We start from the raw sequence: 17145 nt of genomic DNA on the forward strand, positions 1-17145 counted from the left end.
AACTGTTCTTTGACCCATTTCAGGCAGAGACGCTGACTTTGAGTCAGGCAGAGTGAACATACCTTGGGGTCATCACGGGTTGAACCAGATCCCGCTAGTATAGTGACAAGGTGATGGAACTCGTGTTTTCTTTGCCTGTATTCCCATATAGGTAATACTTATCATTCAGATTAGTGTTACCAGACCTGAGCTCTGCCCTGCTTATTTTTGCTTGGACATGAGCCTAGGTTTTTGGCCTTAGGGAATAGTGTCACTGACAGTCCGTGTTGACCTGAGTGAGGGAATCAGCTTCCAGTTCTGTCCGTTTAGCCTTCTTTGTACTTGTCTTAGCATCAAAGTAGTTATTCCCTCAGCATGCTGAAGTGGGTATTCATTCCCCAAAGTGTCTTTGGATGCCCTGCGAGTTCCCATTTGAAAGGGAGCGTCTCTGGTTATGCCTGTAACCATAGTTTCCTATGGGAACACTGCCATGCCTTGGTTATACCTGGTCAGGTCACCTTCAGACAAAATGCTGATGACGTGTACTCCAGGTGCTCCTTTCATGCTCACTGTCGCACTTGAGTGAGTCACGGGCTGTCACAGGCCAATGTCACTGTCGTGTTTTTTTACTCGTACAGACATTGTCACGCCAAGGCGTTCCCCCCAAAGTGTCTTCGGACGCAGTGTCTCATTCCCCTTGTCAGGGAACCATGGTTACATGTGTAATCTGAGACGTTCTCTCTGTGCTTCATCGTTCTGGCCAATCTGAAAGACACACAAGCACAGAGAAAGTGAGAGACTCAGTGGTTCCCAAACATTTGCTAACTTTGTACCCATTTTACAACTACTCACTCTCCATAAACTAGGGACACCTGGGAGTAAGCGGAGCACAATTTGAGAACCACTGGGACTAACAATTCCATTCAAATGCATCTAATACCTCAGTGGTTCCCAAACACGTTCCTGGAGGCCCCCCAACACTGCACATTTTGCATCTCTCCTTTATCTGACACACCCATTTCAGGTCTTGGAGTTTCAGCTAATGAGCTGATGATCTGAATGAGGCGTGTTTGATTAAGGTGACATGGAAAACATGCAGTGTTGGGGGGCATCCAAGAATGTGGTTGGGAACCCCTGTAATACCATGGCTTTCAGCAATAAACTCCAGCAAGATAAAGTCATTTTATGCAAATCCACAGCCCTTTATCTTGAGCTCAAGTATTATAATGGGAATATATTATATTGTACCATGCTGTCTGTCGTAACAGAACGCAACTCGCTGTTTGAATGCTGAATGGAGAATGATTGACAGCTGCAGACGAGTTTCTGTGAACTGTAAAATTTCTTTTGTCCCTCACAATAAGCTATAAAATGGCTTTAGACGACTTGAATCATTATATTAGAATTTTTGAAGGATCATGTGACACTGATATATATTTCTGATTATTCAATTATCGCAACAGGCCTAATCTGAGCATGTGAGTCGTGATTGCCTGTCTGAGTTTTGTTGACAGTTGGAGGTGGCACGATATTTGATGGAGGCAGCCGCCCCGTAATTCTTGATGCAGGAAAAACCCAAATAAATCATGTAATTAAAAACCCACACATTATCTATAACTAAAGTATCTTTTAATGGCTGTCCATCGTTTACTTATAGCTACACTTGAAATATCCGATGACTCTGACCAAACTTTAAAATAACACAAAAATTCAACAAAACACATGCATTTATGCATTGAATTCTACTTTAATATCATACAAATGTTTATCAATGGTGATAAAACTTAAAACTCACCAATACTGTGGAAATTGTGTATCCACCACGCAGTTTTCATGCAGCAAAACAAGATGGCAGCTGATCAGAAAATTCTTGACCCAAACTCGATGACATCAGTAGTCACGTGGTTTGAACGTGGACATAAAATTGTAATTTGATTTAAAGCAATTATTTTAAATTACACCCAAAAAAAAACTTAGTTTAACTTAAAGACAACTAAACTCATTTACATTAGACAAATGACAAGGCAGAAAAGTGAATTTATTGAGTCAGATCAAGTATAAAAAGTTTTTTAACATAAGCCATTTGCACTTTTTTTCAGTGTACATACAATACAATACAATACAATACAATATTTACACTGCAAAAATGCTTTTCCCTTTGAATTAATATTTTTGCTTTTATAATGCAGAATGCTCCTTATTTAGATTTTTTTCCTCCTAGGAATGGAGACTTAAAGTAGTGAATGAATGAAAGCATTATAGAGAATCTCTCTAGAATCTGTTTCTGATTCATCAACACAGTTTCACTGATGATCCAGTATAACAAACCCTAAACCCAGGATAGAGCGTGTGAGTGAATGTGGTCTGGACGGTGTGGATGAGGCTCATTGTGTCTCTGTAGATGCTGTAGAAGGACAGAGTTCCTGCACTGTGATCCACATACACTCCTATTCTGCTGCGTCTGATGGGCTTTACAGGGAGTTTAGTTTCTATGTCATTGTGTCTGAAGGAGTAACTGGAGGAAGAGCAGATCAAACTCCAGGACTGATCATTACATCCAAACAAACACTCATCACCAGATCCCTTCCTGCTGATGCTTTTATATGACACTGATATTAACACACCAATATCACCACTCCACTCAATCTCCCAGTAACAGCGTCCACACACACTCTCTTTACACAACACCTGAGCATAAACATCAAATCTGTCTGGATGATCAGGATACGACTGATCTGTGTCAGTGTAAGTAATCACTCTGTTCCTCTCAGACAGATGGAGGAGTTTATGTGCTGTGTTTGGATCCAGAGTGAGCTGATGGTAATCTGATGGAGATAAAACACATCAGAATCAGAAATTATGAATCTGATCTTTTAATGTAGCTGAACTCTTCATGTTCAATATATCATCAGTGTCTCAGTACCTGTATCCTGTGTAAATCATTATTTATATGATCAACTATAAAACTCTTCTGTCATGTTTTCTTTCTCCTTCTACAGGAAGAACATGAACACACTCAGTGAGTTTTTCTGCTTGTTTTCTTAGTGACTTACATTGTAGAAAGCCGTTCCTGGTCTTGGGAACAATGTTGGTGAAAGTGACTGTGGAAATTAACAGACATGAAGAGTGTGATTATCATGTCAAGAAAAAATTATCCTGCACCCATTCCTAAGACATTTCTAATATGATGTTCTACATGATATGAGATGATGGAGGATCAGATGAATCTCCAGGACATTACCTCTGTCAGAGATCTTCTTGAGCTCCTCTTTGCAGAAATCCTCCAGTTTGTCTCTCAGCTGAAGGACAGATTCTCTCACGCCATCAAAAGAAGAGAGAGAACTGAAGGAATCGTCATTTACGTCTGTAGATTCAGGAGGAGCTGAGAGAGACTGGAAACTCTACAGAAAACAGAAATCAAAGCTCATCATCTCCACACTTCAGCCAATAACCTGCACTACTGTCAGATTTGAGCAGCTCTTGTTGATCTTTAGTAACTCTCCTTAATCCAGCACTTTCACAGCATCAGATTCATTCTTCTCATATTCATTATATCATGTTAGAGCTACAAATTCTAGCGTTTACCACTTACACTATATGTGAACTTTCTAGGAAAACACCTGATGATCAATAAAGACAATAACATAAATGTAACAGATCAAAGTAGACATTCAGGGTCGTTTCTAGGCACAGGTGAACGAAGCGCTTGTCTATAGTCCCACCAGCTGGAGGGGGCGCCATTGAGTGCCTCAAGGGCTGTTAACTTGGTAACATAATCATGCTGCACTTTAGCAAACACATGCTGAGTACATTTAGGCTCAATATTAGCATAAGAAAGATTTGATTTTTTAAATGTATTAGGAAGACTGTGATCATAAATCCAAATATCTAGTGTGTTTTGAAATCACATATTTAAAAAATGAATGACAGCAACAGCAAAATAATCCAAGTTTTTTTTTTTTGTTTTTTTTTTTAAACATTTGTCCAGAAAACAATAAAGTGATTCAATCACATGTGGAAATAAAATCTAGGGGTAAGTAATATGCCAACATACCTCTAACATGAAATATTTTAAATTATAATATCATTATCCTGATCAAATGCATCAATTACATGTAAAATGGACTTTAATGACATTCCCGTTATGTTTTAAAAGTCTTAAAGTCTTTGTTTTATTATCAGAATTAATTTGCTAAATTCATATTTGTGTGATGAAAAGGTATTAATATTTGATGTTTTTGTTTTCGTTACTTGAATGTACTAAGAATGTGACATAGTAATACTAAATAAATTAATATAATGGTTGGGATTTGGGCTACTTTAACTTTTAGTAAAGCAGCTTACATTTTATTGAAAAAGTAATAGGCTACTGTTGCATTATTTGCAAGTAAAGAAACAATACTTTTGTATTATTGAAGGAAATAAACCAACATTTCTTAGGAAGTGGTTGGGAGAGAGAAATGCTCAACTAAAAGTCTCAATAGAAGTAAACTGGACAACCAATTTAATATAAATGAGTTTAGAGTTGAGTACTGTGCACTCGTAACCTGTGAAACTATCATTGCTAACAAATGTTAATGTTGTTCCTACAACCAGTGTATACTGTATGTGTCACTGCAGTGAGAGTGGAAAAAATAATTGATGTACGAAAGTATCATATCAATGCTTAGAAACGTTGCTGTTTAAAGGGTTAGTTCAACCAAAAATGAAAATTACCCCATGATTTACTCACTCTCAAGCCATTCTAGGTGTATATGACTGTCTTCTTTCAGATGAATGCGATCTGAGTTATATTAAATAATGTCCTGGCTCTCCTAAGCTTTATAATGGCAGTAAATAGAGGATGAGATTTTAAAGCCCAAAAAAAGTGCAACCATCCATCATAACCACACGGCTCTGGGGGGTTAATAAAGACCTTCTGAAGTGAAGCGATGCGTTGTGTAAGAAAAATATCCATATTTAAAACTTTAAAACTAAAATAATTAGCTTCTACCAGAAATACTCAGAGAGCAGGTGAATGTTTTTGTGGTTTTTATTCCATAAGGTATTAACAGATTGTAGTGAGCTACAATGTTTCATGTTTAGTTGTACAGAAAAGTTCTTTGGCGTAGGCCCCATCCTTGGCCAAATGCAGATAGGGCTGATCCTTCCTGAAGATGAAGGCAGGGGCGAAGCCAACCCCGATGGATGGACAGGGCCAACCTGGTGGTGGAGGGGAGGATGGAGGGGAACGTCAGCATCATCAATGGCAAATGTGAAACAGAGAATTCAGTGCTTATATACTCCAGGTGTCAAGCAGTGATTGGCCAGACCTGTTATTCTGAATGAATAACGTGGTATTAGAGTCTTCCTGGTAGAACCAACGCTAAAGTTCTCATTTCTACCAGAAAGACTCTTTAGTTGTATAGAAAAGTTCTCTGGCGTGGGTATGCAGATAGGGCTGATCCTGCCTGAAGATGAAGGCAGGGGCGAAGCCTACCCCCAAAAAGAAATTCGAATTGATACCCACCAGGCTTTTCTTAACTGGAATTCCTAAAAGAACAATCAAATTTTAGTATTAGATTTCGTCCTATGTACTTGCATCTGCAGTTCAAAACCACTGCATTGTGATGGAAGGCAGTTAGGTTAGGTAAATAGAAATAGTATTTAGGTTCTAACAGAAAGAGCAAAAGTACTGAAAATTCAATATTCTTAGGCATGACTCCCGCACTTGCTAGAACTCTTCTGACAAAACTCCATCTAACCATCAGAACACACAGAGAGACCCCCAAAAGAACATAACCAGATCAGCATGAACATAAGTAAAAGAAATACTCAAGATAAATAAAACAAAGATAAAGATTGAGAAACTTCGTTGTTTCAGAAGGATGAGATTGCTTTTCTTGATGATGCTTTATCAGCTACCTTAGCTAGCTATAGAACTCTGCAAAAGCTAACAAAGTTATGCAAACCTTTGCAAAACCTTTGCTTGTTCACTGGCTAAAATCTGCTCGCTCGTGAATCCACTCATTATAACCAACAAAGAGTAGAACATGATGTTAGAGATTCATGGTGCTGTGTAGTCAGATTAGACTAACAGGTGTTTTCGCTAAAGTGTAGGAATTCAGCTACAGTTTCGTGGTGTTTATAAAGGGAGTGCACTTTGCCCGCTTTCTCTATTCATAGACAATTTGAGCAAATGTTATGGTTCCATGCTGCTGTTACGGGTGCGGTTTGGGATGCAATCTTTATGTTAAATGGGTCAGATTGAGCACGGAATTAAATTAGGGCTGCAGTTGAATAAGTTGAACCCTTTGTTGTGTACAAACCTTTAATATACCCAAAATATGGTGTTGTGAGTTTTAGCACGAGTACACATAAACATTTCATTCATAATCATAGCCAGAGGGAAAGTCCTCGCATGGAAAGTCTATAAGTCAGACAAGTCTTAACACTTTTCTAGGAATCCCTAATATGGACAAAGGCATCCAGATATCACTGTAGCAGAATAAAATGCAGATAGAGACATATTAACTAAAGGAACATGAAAACTAAGCACACAGTTACTAATATAAGGTCTATTTGTGCTCCACCAGACATATGATGTGTTTATAATGGAATGCAAATGACATGGCCTTTATCACCACACAGACAGTAAATACAGACAACATCAGATCACAAAAGAAAGTATTTCAAACTCTGAATGTTACAGAGTGAATTTGTGCAAAAACATTGTTAAATATTCTCTTCTGCTGGACAACATGCCCGTAAACACTTCCATATAAGCTTGAAAAGATGTTAGGTCAAGTTACTATAAAATGCACGTTATAAGTGACAATCTCACAGCGCTTGCAAAGATGAATCGAGCAGCATTTGTTGCAAACCGATCGATGCACTGAAGAGACAGTGCTGTACTTCAAAAACACGCTCAGCATAGAAATAATTTAATTAGAACTTGGCGATTTCATAATGCTGAGCCAATTCGCGATTCCAGCCTAACTTCGGTTAATTATGAAGCCCTAGATTAACCTTACATATGAACAAACCACAACATCTCTCTACACTGGCATTTTCCCTACCGCATTCAAGCAGGCTCGGGTAACCCACATTAAACACATCACTTGTAGACAGTTGCAGACCTGTCTCTCTCCTACCATTCATAGCAAAAACACTTGAATGGGTTGTTTTCAACCAGGTATTATCTTTCCTTTAACAGAATAACCAGCTGGACGTCAACCAATCTGGTTTCAAGAGCGGCCATTCAACTGAGACTGCACTACTGTTGGTCACTGAATCCCTGTGGATTGCGAAGGCTGATTCCAAATCATCAGTTCTCATTCTGCTGGATCTATCTGCTGCCTTTGACACCTTGAATCATCAGATCCTTCTGTCCACCCTGACATCACTGGGCATCACAGGTACTCTACTTCACTGGTTTGAATCCTATCTCACAGGTAGGTCTTTCAGGGTTGCCTGGAGAGGGGAGGTATCCAAAGCACATCAACTGATCACAGGGGTTCCTCAGGGTTCAGTTCTTGGACCCCTTCTCTTCTCCATATACACTTCATCACTGGGTCCCATCATACAGGCACATGGTTTATCATACCATTACTATGTTGATGAAACACAGCTCTTCCTTTCATCCACAGTAGCTGCATGAATCTCAAGCTGTCTGGCAGACATCTCGGCATGGATGAAAGAACATCATCTGCAGCTCAACCTGGCACAAACAGAGCTTCTCGTCTTCCCTGCCAAACCAACTCAATAGCATGATTTCACCATCGCGCTAGGTACTTCATCGATTACCCCATTAAGGTCAGCCAGAAATCTTGGAGTAATCTTTGATGACCAAATGACCTTCAAAGAACACATTGCAAAGACCGCTCGGTCATGCAGATTTGCACTACACAACATCACTTTCCTAACAGATCATGCAACACAACTTCTGGTCCAGGCCCTGGTCATTTCTTGGCCTGATTACTGCAATGCTCTTCTGGCTGGACTGCCATCATGCACAAACCTCTACAAATGATTCAGAACACTGCAGCACTTCTTGTCTTTAATTAGTCCAAAAGGGCCCATGCCACACCTCTTTTTGGGTGCTTCTCAATATCTCCCCTTGTTTCCTCACTCCTCCGTCCTCCATCCTATGACCCAGAAACCAATCAAGCTCAGCCATCTTGTAGGACATCTCAATTCTCTAATTGCACCACGAGGAGGCGAGGAATGAGGAGTGAGGAAGCTTCCTGAGGAGATATGAGCGAGGATACACAGGTGTATCCTTTGCGGAAGTCTTTCTCATCGAGAAACCTGTTACCTGACGCACGTATAAATTCTTCTCCCCCGTTACATCTGTCAACAATAATTTAATTGTATTCTTTACTTTTGCAGTTTAAATAAACTTTACATCTCACATAATTCAACGGGACATCTTGCATTAATAATATTATGATTTTTTTTAAATAACCAAACTTTAACAACATGAGGGGAGATCCCTCGAGCGCAGCTGATGACGCTCGAGTGATCAAGAACATTCCAATATGAAAATAACATTTCCTTAGATTCCTCCGTCCTCGCTTTCTTTCCTTGCATCCTCCCCTCACATCCTACGGGGGCGGAGCTGAGACGCGAGGAAAGGAAACAAGGATGTACAGTCCATCTCTCTTCACTGGCTACCACTTGCTGCTCGCATCAAGTTCAAGGCATTGACGCTTGCTTACAGATCTACCACAGGCTCAGCACCCTCCTACTTCCACTCACTCTTACGAGTCTACACTCCTACCAGAAGCCTGCGATCACTAAATGAGCAAAGGCTCGTGGTACCATCACAAAGAGGCACAAAATCGATCTCCAGAACATTTTAGTTCACTGCTCCATGCTGGTGGAATGATCTCCCTGTCTTCATCTGGAATGCAGAATCCCTGGCAATATTCGAAAGACAGTTGAAAACTCATCTCTTTCGAGAGCACTTTACCTCATCATAAAAAAATCTATGCTTTCACTTCCTTTAATCCCTCCCTATTCTAGCTTATGCTACTCTAAGCAATGGCTGAAACCTGTATTGTGAGCACTTCTTGTGTCTATTTGCCTCATCACGATGAATCGCTTGTTGTATTCCTCACTTGTAAGTCGCTTTGGATAAAAGCGTCTGCCAAATGAAAAAATGTCAATGTAAAATGCACAAAAAGCGCTCACTTTGCACAACAAGAGCTCTCTCTCTCATACACATGCGTGCAACTGCACTACAGCCCTGCTTATGACATAAAATTTAAATTGGAGTGTGAAAAGAGGACAAAAGAGTAAAAGAGCAAAAGAGTAAAGTTCTCCACCCAGTCAACATCAAAAGATAAAACGATAAAAGTATGTATCACTGAGATGAAATGGCTGATGTAGTAATGACACTGTAATGCTAATGAAGATTGGTATCCGTGTCTTTGATAGTAGCACGGAGAGTCCTCAATGAAAGTGATTGCTGGGGCAAAATTCAAAGACGAAATTCACGAGGAGAGGACCTGTATGCTTCTGAAATGTGAAAAGCAAGATTTTGCTCTCCAATAGCAATAAACTGGCATCTGATGATTAGCTCAATGAACATCGGAATGATATGCTGACATGATGGATTTAAAAGCACCACTGTGGCATTTTACATTTTCCTTGTTAAAATAAGTAACATTTTTTACGTTGTAGTAGGACAATCAAACGACCACTAACGACCACTGTGTGATTATTTCCTTACATAATCACAATAATATAGCATGCATTGCAGAATGGACATTGTTTACGCAATGGTTCATAGAAGCTTAATTTTAAAATTAAAATGTCAGTTAATTTAACAGACTATGATAAAGTCAGGCTAAAATTTAAGCAAGCTTTTTCCTATGCTGGGAAGGGAATGTCAGCGTCATCAACTACGAATGTGTAAAAGAATTCAGTGCTTATAAGCTCCACGTGTCAAGCAGTGATTGGCCAGACCTATTATTATGAATGAATGACGTGGCATTAGAGTCTTCCTGGTATAACCTACGCTAAAGCTCTCATTTCTGACGGATGGCTGTACGCATTGATTTACAGTGAAAGAGTGAACTCTGACCTGACACATGACATGCTGACGAACACAGAAGAGCAGAGGATAGAGCAAAACATAACACTGGTCACAAATTTAGAAGTCTAAAAGGAGAAATTTTAAAGAGAAATGTCGGAGGATTTTGATATAAGAGAAGAGGAGCTTGAGTTTGTTGCACAACCCTATTTGTTTGAACAGCAAGAGGCATCAAAGCTTACGCTACTCCAACATTGCGTAAGTCTTTTGGCGTAAGTCGACGTGCGTATGGCCATCTGCCAGAAGTCAGCCATTTAAGTTTTTAAAGTTTTGAATATGGATATTTTTCTTACACAAATGCATCACTTCACTTCATAAGGCCTTTATTAACCCCCTGGAGTAGTGTGAATATCTTTTAAGAAGGATGGTTGCACTTTTTTGGCCTTCAAAATCTCATCCTCTATTTACTGCCATTATAAAGCTTAGGAGAGCCAGGACATTATTTAATATAACTCAGATTCGTCTGAAAGAAGAAAGTCATATACACCTAGGATGGTGTGAATGTGAGTAAACCATGGGGTAATTTTCATTTTTAGGTGAACTAACCCTTTAAGTTTTGCGTGTGTAAGTTGTGGGAAGGGGTCAGAAATGGCCCTGGTCACATTGTAGTCTTGTAAAAGCAGTTATAACTTTTTAGCAAATAGTGGCACTAAAATTCACAAGGACTATTAGGACATGATCCCAAGGTCAGGTTTTGTGTGGTTTCAGTATGTTGAAGCATTGCTAATATACAGCCTCGCTTCATGTTTGCGGTCTTCATGGTCAAAATCATCCATGTGTTAAAGGCAAACAATTATGAAAATACATATAAATTTTGTAAGGTCTGAAAATCATCTGATGCAACTTTGGTGATCATTACTCAAAACTGGTACCATCACGTCCACTGATTTTATCATGATATAAGAAATCAGAAAGAGTTAAATCTGTTTGAAGTTTTGAACAGTTGGTTGCGCTAGTGGAGTTTGGCAGCTAAATATATCTTACAGAAGAAGGAGTTTTCTTAATAGATTTAAATTGATGAAATGCATTTGTAAGTGCGTCTCTTTCAAAACAAGAAGATCAGATGAGAGTCTGACTGATGATTATATAATAACTGAACACACAGATCAACACTTCAGTCAACGGCTCATTCTGCTCTCATGAAATGTTTCTCTGAGAGTCTCTTGCTCAAGTCCACTATGGTCCTGTTCTTCTAAATCTCTGTTACCTGCAGGAAATGGATGTGATCCTGTGTGTGTGAAAGCTGCTCCAGCTCAGCGTCTCTCCTCCTCAGATCATTGATCTCCTGCTCCAGTCGCTCCAGTCGTCCTTCGGCTCGACTCACTGCAGTCTTTTCCTGATCTCTGATCTGCTGTGTGGCCTCAGAGCGGCTTCTCTCGATGGAGCGGATGAGCTCAGTGAAGATCCTCTCACTGTCCTCCACTGCTGTCTGTGCAGAGCGCTGTTAGGACACACATCACAATCACACAGTGGCTTCAGTGAGTCCTGACTGAGACTTCTCAAACTTCTCTTCTTCTCCAGACTCACCTTATGAGACTCCACAGCCTCTCTCAGCTGCTGAAGATCTTTCTGTCTCTGCTGGATCCTCCGCTGGAACGACCTCTGCATCTCCTTCAGCTGCTTCTGCAGCACAAACCAATAACAGCAAATGTCACATTATACTGCTGTCACTATATCATCCTGTGAAGAGATTTTTGTGTAAAGACATGTGTTGATAAATGTTTACGGTGCATTTCACCATATTGTCTGTTAAGTTCAATGTGGAGCACAAATGCTGTTAAGCATCAGTAGTGTGAATGATCATATGGGTGACAATATAAATAATGTCAACATTATTTCATCAGTGTCTAGTTTCATACCTGTTTCTCTGTCCTCTGTGTTGCAGCTGATACAGTGTCGTGGTTTTTATGTTTATCCATCGTACACATCACACATATACACTTCTGATCAGTGCGACAGAAAACCTCAAGGAGCTTGTCATGTGTCGGGCAGATCATCTCCTGCAGTCGTTCAGTGGCTTCAGTCAGATTGTGTCTCTTTCCTTTAAACCAACTCTCATGTTGTTCAAGATGATTCTGACAGTAAGACTCCAGACACACCAGACAGAACTTGATGGCTTTGTGTTTTCTTCCAGTACAGACGTCACACTGCACATCTCCAGCTCCAGCGTAACAGTGAGCCGGAAGTTTAGTCTTCTTCAGTTTCTCCACCACTTCAGCCAGCATGGTGTTTTTAGCTAAACCAGGTCTTGAACTGAAGGTCTGTCTGCACTGAGGGCAGCTGTAGACTCTCTTCTGATCCTCCTGATCCCAGCAGCCTGTAATACAGATCTTACAGTAACTGTGTCCACAAGAAGTGGTCACTGGATCCTTCAGAAGATCCAGACACACTGAACACATGAACTCATCCTGAGAAAATCTGGCTTCTGCCATTTCACTGCATGAATACAGAGACACAAACGCACAACAACTACACTTCAGTTTCACTTTCCCTGAACTCATATAATTCCTGTTTCCTGGTTCTGTGTTCTTCTTCTTCTTCTTGTAGAATTCCAGCAGTGTAGATGCTGCAAAGAGAATTACTGCCCTCCACAGGTCAATGTTTGAACTAAATTCTTATATACTGTCCTGTATCATGCAAGAACTGCCTTGGAGATCAGTTAATGGTTGTCAATGTGTCAAAACAAAGATGTAACAGAAAAAGCCCAAACTCCAAGTCCTGCAAGTTTAAAAAAAGAATACCTTTCTTTCTGCTCTATACTTTGTACATTCCAGGAAAACATGCCCTACTGTCTAAAAGCCCTCTTTAATTCTCTCTCAGTTCAATTCTTCCCATTAATAAATGAACAACTACTTCTCTTTCTAAACTCACCTTTGCAATATGGTCCACCTGCTCATTCCCACATAGCTAGCAAGCCTGGCCCGAATGTATCCTCAAGCTGGTGCTGCTGGCCTCCAAATCAGGCTTTTGATCAGTGAGACAACAAGTCAGCTGCCTAGCATTTTAGATGCAGCCATTAACTTGCTTCCTTCCTGAATGAATCAGGTGTTTTGAACAAATCACAGTTATATCACAGGAAAGATTTAAGACTCTGTATTGGTATTTGGCCATTGTTTTACAATACTAATGGTTACAGTGATCATAATTTATATATTTATATTTTGAATTGATAATACAGTATCAAATCGTTAATAATCATTAGTTCAAATAAAAGTGATTCACGTTCAATTGCATCTGTTATCCGTTATTTGCGAAGGGGGCTGCTATTCTAAATTTTCTCATTTTAATTATAAAATGCAATAAACCTGCAGAGGAGTGCAAGAAATATGAATTACATATGTACATAGAACAACACTAACAGCTACAGGCATGCACAGCTATAGATGAGTTTAACATTTCCCTGGTTGCATTATCAGCCCTGCTCAGCATTCTACAAGTTCACCATCCCTCTCTGCCAAAAGATGGACAGATATTACTTAAAACTAAAACAACTTACAATATAGAAACACTTTCAGGTGGAATGTTTCACTATTTTGGAATACTAAGCTCATTCCATAGACTCTTAAATAATGTGTGGTCTGTTGTCCCAGATAGACATTCCTTTAAATTACAGCTGAATGTTGATGGTCTACCACTTTACAGGAGCAATAGTGCTCAGTTTTGGCCCTTTTTTAGTATGTTGCTGGGGTACAGTGAGAAACCAGTGTTGATTGGTCTTTTCTGTGGCAACTCTAAACCAAAGTCTTTGTCAGAGTATTTGCAACATCTGGTGAATGAATTTTCACTTTACAATAAGGGCACATGGATAATCATGTACTAATACCTGAATTAATACTTAATTCAACATGAACTAATGATTATTGAAAGCATGAACTAATCATGAACCAATGAAGAGCTATCCTTAACTATGACTGGAGTCATTATGGATTCACGCATGAATAACTACATGTTTTATAGTTAATGCATTAATTAGGGGAGACTGGGGATGGTTGTAACATGGGTCAGTTGTAACACTTCCAATATCTCCAATCAGGAACTAGTTACAAATCACTCGATTCACTTCACACATGCTCAGTTTAGTCCTTATTCCACATAAGAGAAAGGAGAGCTCTGTGGCAGACACAGCAGATTTTAGTTTTTAGATTTTACTTTATTTTTGTGATGGCAATATCTGCTTTGTAGTTGAACTCATCAAAGTTAAATGTTAATAGTGTGTCTGTGTAGATATTTTTCATGCAAGTTGTTGGTGCTAATGTTGTTGGTAGCTGTTAGTTGTTATTTAGCCTATATGTTTTATTTGAATTTCAGTATGCCTAGGTCTTGGAAGCGAATGACAGACCAAGTGGTGGTCGCTCAAGATTCTGGAAAAAGCATCAGATGATGTGATGTGAAAGAGCTGGGGAAATCTGTGAAGTCTGTGGCAAAATTAATTTGCCATGCAACTTTGTACAGATTTTGTAGAAAGAGGAAGATGTTAGAAGAGAAGGGATCAAGTGAACTTCTGAGAGTAGGCTACCACCGTGGAAAGAAGGTCTTCACCAAGGAACAAGAGAAAGAACTTACAGAATATCTGTTGAGGGCAGCTGATGCATTTTATGGATTGTGTCCATGTAAGGTCCACGTGAATCCACAAGCCTGGCATGGGCCACCAGTTTTAATAAACACAATGTGGCAATGTTTTTCATAAAACTTGACGAAATAATGAGGCGGCACAGCTTAACTGCCAATAACATTTGGAATATCGATGAAACGGGCATAACAACTGTGCAAATTCCAGACAGTGTCATTGCAAAACATGGCTCAGTTTGGGGCAATGACCTCAGGAGAAAGGGGTCAACTGGTCAGTCTCGCATTTGCAGTCAATACCATTGGCAAAACAATTCCTCCAATGTTTGTGTTCCCACGCCTTCGTTACGCAGACCATTTTGTACAAGATGGGCCAATAGAAAATATTGGAAGTGGAAATAAATCAGGATGGATGCAGGAAGAGGATTTTGTCATCTTTCTGAAGCACTTCGCCAACCACACCAAGGTCAGCCCTGAGAAAAAGTTACTACTTCTACTAGATAACCATTGCTCACACTTGTCAATTACAGCCATTGACTTCTGCAAGAACAATGGAATTGTGATGCTAACATCACTGTAGTCATAAACTCCAACCCCTTGACAGGAGTGTATATGGCCCACTCAAGAGGATGGTGAACAGTGCAAGTGATTGCTGGATGAGAATGAATCCAGGAAAGAACATGACAATGCATGACATACCAGGTCTTGCGAGGATAACACTTATCCTCACAAGATAAGTACTTAACTACAGCTACACCAAAGAATATTCAAGCTGGATTCTAGTGCAGTGGAATTTGGCTATACAATCCAGACATATTCGAGGAGAATAAGTTTATGCCTTCACAAGTCACAGATTGCCTCGATCCAGCCATCCACCAGGCCACTCCTCTAGCTGCCCATCTGACCACTCACCACTTCTACTGGACGGCTGGATGAGTGCAGTAAAGTTGGCCTTGAAAAGATTTAAGCACTTGTGTGTAATTATTACTCCTAAATATTTAAATTATGAAGAGCAACTTTTAACACTGAAGCACCCGCTGGTAAATTGGAAATTGGGAAATTTATTGGATATTGCTCACTTTTTTGTTAATATTCAATTTATAGCCAGAGAAGTTACTAAAGGAGTTTATAATTCTCAAAATTTCAGGCAAAGGAACAGCCAGGTCTGAAATATAAAGCAATACATCATCTGTGTATAATGAAATTTTGTGAACAGGCCTGCTCAGTGCAAATGGCAATTGCCAAGGGTTCGCAAAAAGCAAAGGCAAAAGTGGGCAGCCTTGTCTTGTACCACATTTCACGAGGAAATTAGAAAAAGATACTCCATTGGCATGGACCGCAAATATTGGAAGGGAATATAAAAGTTTAATCCAGGATACGTTACCCAATATGTTGAACGTTACCAAAACCAACTTTCCGTAGCACAAAAAAGAGGTAATCCCATTCTACCCGATCAAAGGCTTTGTGAGTTTGAAGAATAAATTTTATATTCAATGCTCTTCTTATATTATGAAACAATAATCTATTTTTTATAAAACCTGTTTGGTCATTGTTTATGATAGCAGGTAAAACAGGCTCTAGACGTTTTGCAAGCATTTTAGCAACTTCTCAGCCTGGTAAAATGATAACATATTAAATCAGTTTGAAGTTTGAGTCTCTACTTGTAAGTTCCTGGATCTGAAGAAGTTGCGTAAGTTGAGTCTAGCTGAAGAATTTCAAGAAATAATTCTTCTAGTTTCTTTCTTCGTTGTCTATTTACACCAGCTAAGTAAGAAATAATTTGACCCCGAGCATATCTCCAAAGAGATATCTAATTGTTTATTTAACGAATCATAAAACTTCTTATTAGATAGAAGCAGGGGATTAAATCTCCAGCATCTGGAGCTAAACATCCTATTTTAAAACTGATAAGAAAGTGTTAATGGGGCGTGATCAGATATTACAATACTGTATATGAACAGGCCTTCACATTAGACAGCAATTTCTTGTCTAAGAAGTAGTCAATACAAGAAGAGTTATGGTGGACATAGGAGAAGAAAGAATATTGTCATGCTGTGGGATTGTAAAAACCGCCATACGGCGGCTTGACCACAGGTGCTTAAAAGCGATTAAAGTGCAATTGTGGTTTTGGAGGTTTGGATGGGTTTGGTGGATGAGCGGTCAAGAGAAAGATTCAGAAGACAATTAAAATTGCCTCCCATAATAAGATAATGTGTCAGGGAGTAAAGAGAATTTTTTTTCATCATCAGAATTTGGTGCATATATGTTGGCAATTTTAATTGTAACAATAACATATCTACCACAAGTTTGTGAAGAAGAAAAATTAACACACTTGATTATAATTGCCACGCCTCTAGATTTGCTAAAAAATTTAGAATGAAATACTTGTCCAATCCATTTCTTGCGAAGTCTGGCTTGATCAGGGTTTTTTTTTAAGTGGGTTTCCTGCAAAAAGCCAATATGTGTATCTAAATGTTCTAAATGTGACAACACTTTGCTGTGTATAATTGTGTTTAAACGTT

At 39.3% G+C, this 17145-nt stretch overlaps 2 protein-coding genes across 9 annotated transcripts in view; both read right to left on the reverse strand.

The window, feature by feature from the left end:
* Positions 1-17145, reverse strand: part of LOC127511152 (gastrula zinc finger protein XlCGF8.2DB-like) — a 227952-nt gene that overhangs the window by 74889 nt on the left and 135918 nt on the right. The window lies entirely within an intron of this gene.
* Positions 1997-12558, reverse strand: LOC127511110 (tripartite motif-containing protein 16-like). 3 transcript variants are annotated; one of them, XM_051891636.1, is made up of 6 exons: positions 11917-12558; positions 11585-11680; positions 11265-11486; positions 3221-3380; positions 3033-3080; positions 1997-2804 (listed from the first exon to the last, which is right to left on the reverse strand). In XM_051891636.1, exons 1-6 carry the CDS (start codon positions 12556-12558, stop codon positions 2272-2274), a joined length of 1701 nt encoding a protein of 566 aa, XP_051747596.1. In that variant the 3' UTR covers positions 1997-2271. The 3 variants fall into 3 exon arrangements, with proteins under 3 accessions (XP_051747596.1, XP_051747594.1, XP_051747597.1); XM_051891634.1 differs by having other exon boundaries at positions 11265-11498; XM_051891637.1 differs by having other exon boundaries at positions 11265-11498; positions 11585-11737; positions 11917-11977.

Source organism: Ctenopharyngodon idella, chromosome 4 (assembly GCF_019924925.1).
Source record: "Ctenopharyngodon idella isolate HZGC_01 chromosome 4, HZGC01, whole genome shotgun sequence".
Taxonomy (NCBI): Eukaryota; Metazoa; Chordata; class Actinopteri; order Cypriniformes; family Xenocyprididae; genus Ctenopharyngodon; species Ctenopharyngodon idella.

Coding starts and splice junctions, on each gene's coding strand:
- LOC127511110 (XM_051891634.1), bottom strand. CDS start 12,558: ATGAGTTCAGGGAAAGTGAAACTGAAGTGTAGTTGTTGTGCGTTTGTG. Junction 3,381..11,264: donor ATCACATCCATTTCCTGCAG/GTAACAGAGATT, acceptor TGTTTTCTGTAG/AGTTTCCAGTCTCTCTCAGC. Junction 3,081..3,220: donor CAAGAAGATCTCTGACAGAG/GTAATGTCCTGG, acceptor TAATTTCCACAG/TCACTTTCACCAACATTGTT.